This window comes from Brassica rapa, chromosome A06 (assembly GCF_000309985.2).
Source record: "Brassica rapa cultivar Chiifu-401-42 chromosome A06, CAAS_Brap_v3.01, whole genome shotgun sequence".
In the NCBI taxonomy this organism is placed as follows: domain Eukaryota; kingdom Viridiplantae; phylum Streptophyta; class Magnoliopsida; order Brassicales; family Brassicaceae; genus Brassica; species Brassica rapa.
This window is the reverse complement of record NC_024800.2, coordinates 14,691,889-14,694,588: the sequence shown is the minus strand read 5'-3', so window position 1 is coordinate 14,694,588 and position 2,700 is coordinate 14,691,889. Positions and strand designations below refer to the sequence as shown.

The following is a 2,700-nucleotide window of genomic DNA, read 5'->3' as shown; positions in this document are numbered from 1 at the left end:
AACCAGTTCTGGTTCAATCATGTATCCTGATAGTTCATCCAAACATGGGTGTCGATCGATGCAATCGGGTGGGTATCGAGCGATACAGTCAGGTGTATGTTGATCGATGTTAGATGGCGACTGTAGATCGATGTCGTAGGATGGGTGTCGATCGATCTCATCAGGTATATGTCGGTCAATGTCGTCAGCCTTTAAGGAATTTTCCAAACCTTTTCCCGAAGCGGGCTGATCATCAAGCTTCTGCCGAAGCCATTCTTCGAACTCCAGAAAGTCTTTCAGAGTGACTTTGTCGACATCTGAAGTAAGATCACAGCTTGATTCATCGATGCTCTCCTGTGTCGAGTTTGCAATGTCCTGAGGACAACTCGATCTTTCAGGGATTTCAAGTGGAATCGATCGATGACGAAAGTCTGTGTCGATCATTTCTGAGGTACTGGGGTCGATCGACGATGAGGTGGGGGTGACGATCGATGTTATGGTAAGGGTGTCGATCGATGATGAGCTTGTGTCACTAATATCAGCTACTTCTACTGTGCTCAGCTTTCCAGACTCATGTTGCTCATCATCCTCCACCATATATTCCAGCATAGACCTTATCTCAATCTCTAGATTTGCTGCAGCATCATAGAGAAATTTGTTGAGGAAGGCGTATATGATGTCATTCCAGGTAGTGAGAGATCCTAGTGGCAACTTCCTGAACCAATATACTGCTTCTCCAGCAAGAGAGTATGAGAATAATATGCATAAATAGTAGTCTTCAGAGACTCCATTGCGTTTGATGGTCGATGCCAGATCTACAAATGTCTCCAGGTGGCTAGTGGGATCTTCATGAGAAAAACCATGGAAAGAATGCTGACCCACAAGAGAGATATATGCAGGGTGCAGCTCAAGGACAGTATTCTGAAGTGCTGAACGACGCAATGCAGACCTTTTAGCATAGGCATCCTCAGGACTGTTATAGTCTCTAATTGCCTTCGGTCGTCCAGTCCTAACATACACAGTGGTAGCATCAGGGATTGTAGAAGGTATCGATCGATGACAAATATCTGTATCGATCGTTTCTGAAGTGCGGATATCGATCGATTCTGAGTTACTACTGTCGATCGATGCTGAAGTCGGATCTTTTGTATCAGCTTCTTCTACTTTGCTCTGCTCTCCTGATACATGATATTCATCATCCTCAACTGTATCATGGTTGACCAGCTTTTCTCTGTTCAGTTCGTTCTTCTGCTTACTCTCATCTGCATGGTGAACCTGAATGTCTGGCTCCTTGACATGAGTTGTCGTTGTTCCAATATCACCATTCTCCTCGCTGTAGATGAAGTCAAGAATCTGACTCATACTAATCATTATTCCTTTCTCCTGTTCTTTAATCATGTAATCAAGCCTTTTACTTCGAGTTGCTACAGCCTCGCTGAAAAATTTGCCTATGAAGGCTTCTTTGATGTATTCCCAGCATGTTAGAGATCTTGGTTGCAGCTTACTGAACCAGCTAAAAGCATCTCTAGATAAAAAATAGGGGAAGATCTTGCAGATAATGTAGTCTGCAGATATTTCATCGTAGTTGTTTGCTGAGGCTAACTCCTCAAGTCTCTTGATAAGATCTTTGGGATCCTCATGAGAAAGACCGTCGCTCTGATTCCTCTAGTCTTTCTCCCCTAGACTTAGATAGGCAACAAGCCTTTCCATGCTTTTGGCAGAGTCAAGCGTCTTGTCGTAGCCATCCGCGTCCACACTCATGACGTTATGATCTGTCTCATAACGGATCAGGGCTAGCTCGAGTGGATCGTCGGTCATGATTTCCTCAATCATTCCTTCTTGAGGAAATAGCACCTGATCTTTATCCTCAACGGTGTAGGTCTGCGCATCTAGCATCGGTTTCTTCAGCAATTTGTTCATTTCGAACTTCATCGCAATGTCTCCTAGGTGAAGATCAATCCTCCCTTGTCGAACATCAATGATCGTACCAGCTGTGCACAAGAAAGGACGACCTAGAATGAGTGGATCCCTCGGTTCTTCTTCAACCTCCAGAACCACAAAATATGTCGGAACAAACGTGTTACCCACTCGGACATGAAAATCTTCCAAAATACCCACCAGTGACTTGACTGATCTGTCGGCGAACACTAGGGAGCTTCTTGTCGGCTTGAAGTCTGTGAAGCCCAGTCGTTTTGCCACGGAGTAAGGCATGAGATTGACGCTGGAACCCATATCGCATAGATAACAAGCGAATACGGTTCTCCCAATTTGTATGGAGAGAACAAACTTACCTGGATCATCCAATTTCTTAATCGTCTTGTTCTGAAGTACCGAAGTGCACTCTTTTGAAATAATCAATAGTTCACTGTCTCCAGTTACCTTGCCAGAGATCAACCCTTTCATTAAGCTGCGCATAGAAGGTATCATCTGGATCGCATCCACAAGAGGTAACTTGATAGTTAGATCCTCTAGCATCTTCTTACACTTGGTCTCCTCCCGATCCTTGCGAGATGTCTTTGCCGGAACAGGATATGGAACCTTAGGGGCGTATTCGCGCGGAGGAACGGGCTTAGGGGTTGGATCAGTCTCAGCAGATTGTTCCGGTTCCTCGTCCGACAAAGGGGGTGGTTCAGATCATGGTTGCTCACCCTCTTTTCCGCTGCTGACAACTTCTTGGGAATTGTATCCGGTAGGGTTCTTCCACTCCTCAGTGCTACGGCA

At 45.1% G+C, this 2,700-nt stretch overlaps 1 protein-coding gene across 1 annotated transcript; it reads right to left on the bottom strand.

Moving 5' to 3' along the window:
* Positions 1 to 1,644: 1,644 nt before the first annotated feature.
* LOC103849105 lies at positions 1,645 to 2,454 on the bottom strand. The gene has a single exon (XM_009125919.1). It carries the CDS (start codon positions 2,452 to 2,454, stop codon positions 1,645 to 1,647), a length of 810 nt encoding a protein of 269 aa, XP_009124167.1.
* Between the last annotated feature and the right edge of the window lie 246 nt (positions 2,455 to 2,700).

Coding starts and splice junctions, on each gene's coding strand:
- LOC103849105 (XM_009125919.1), bottom strand. CDS start 2,454: ATGCTAGAGGATCTAACTATCAAGTTACCTCTTGTGGATGCGATCCAG.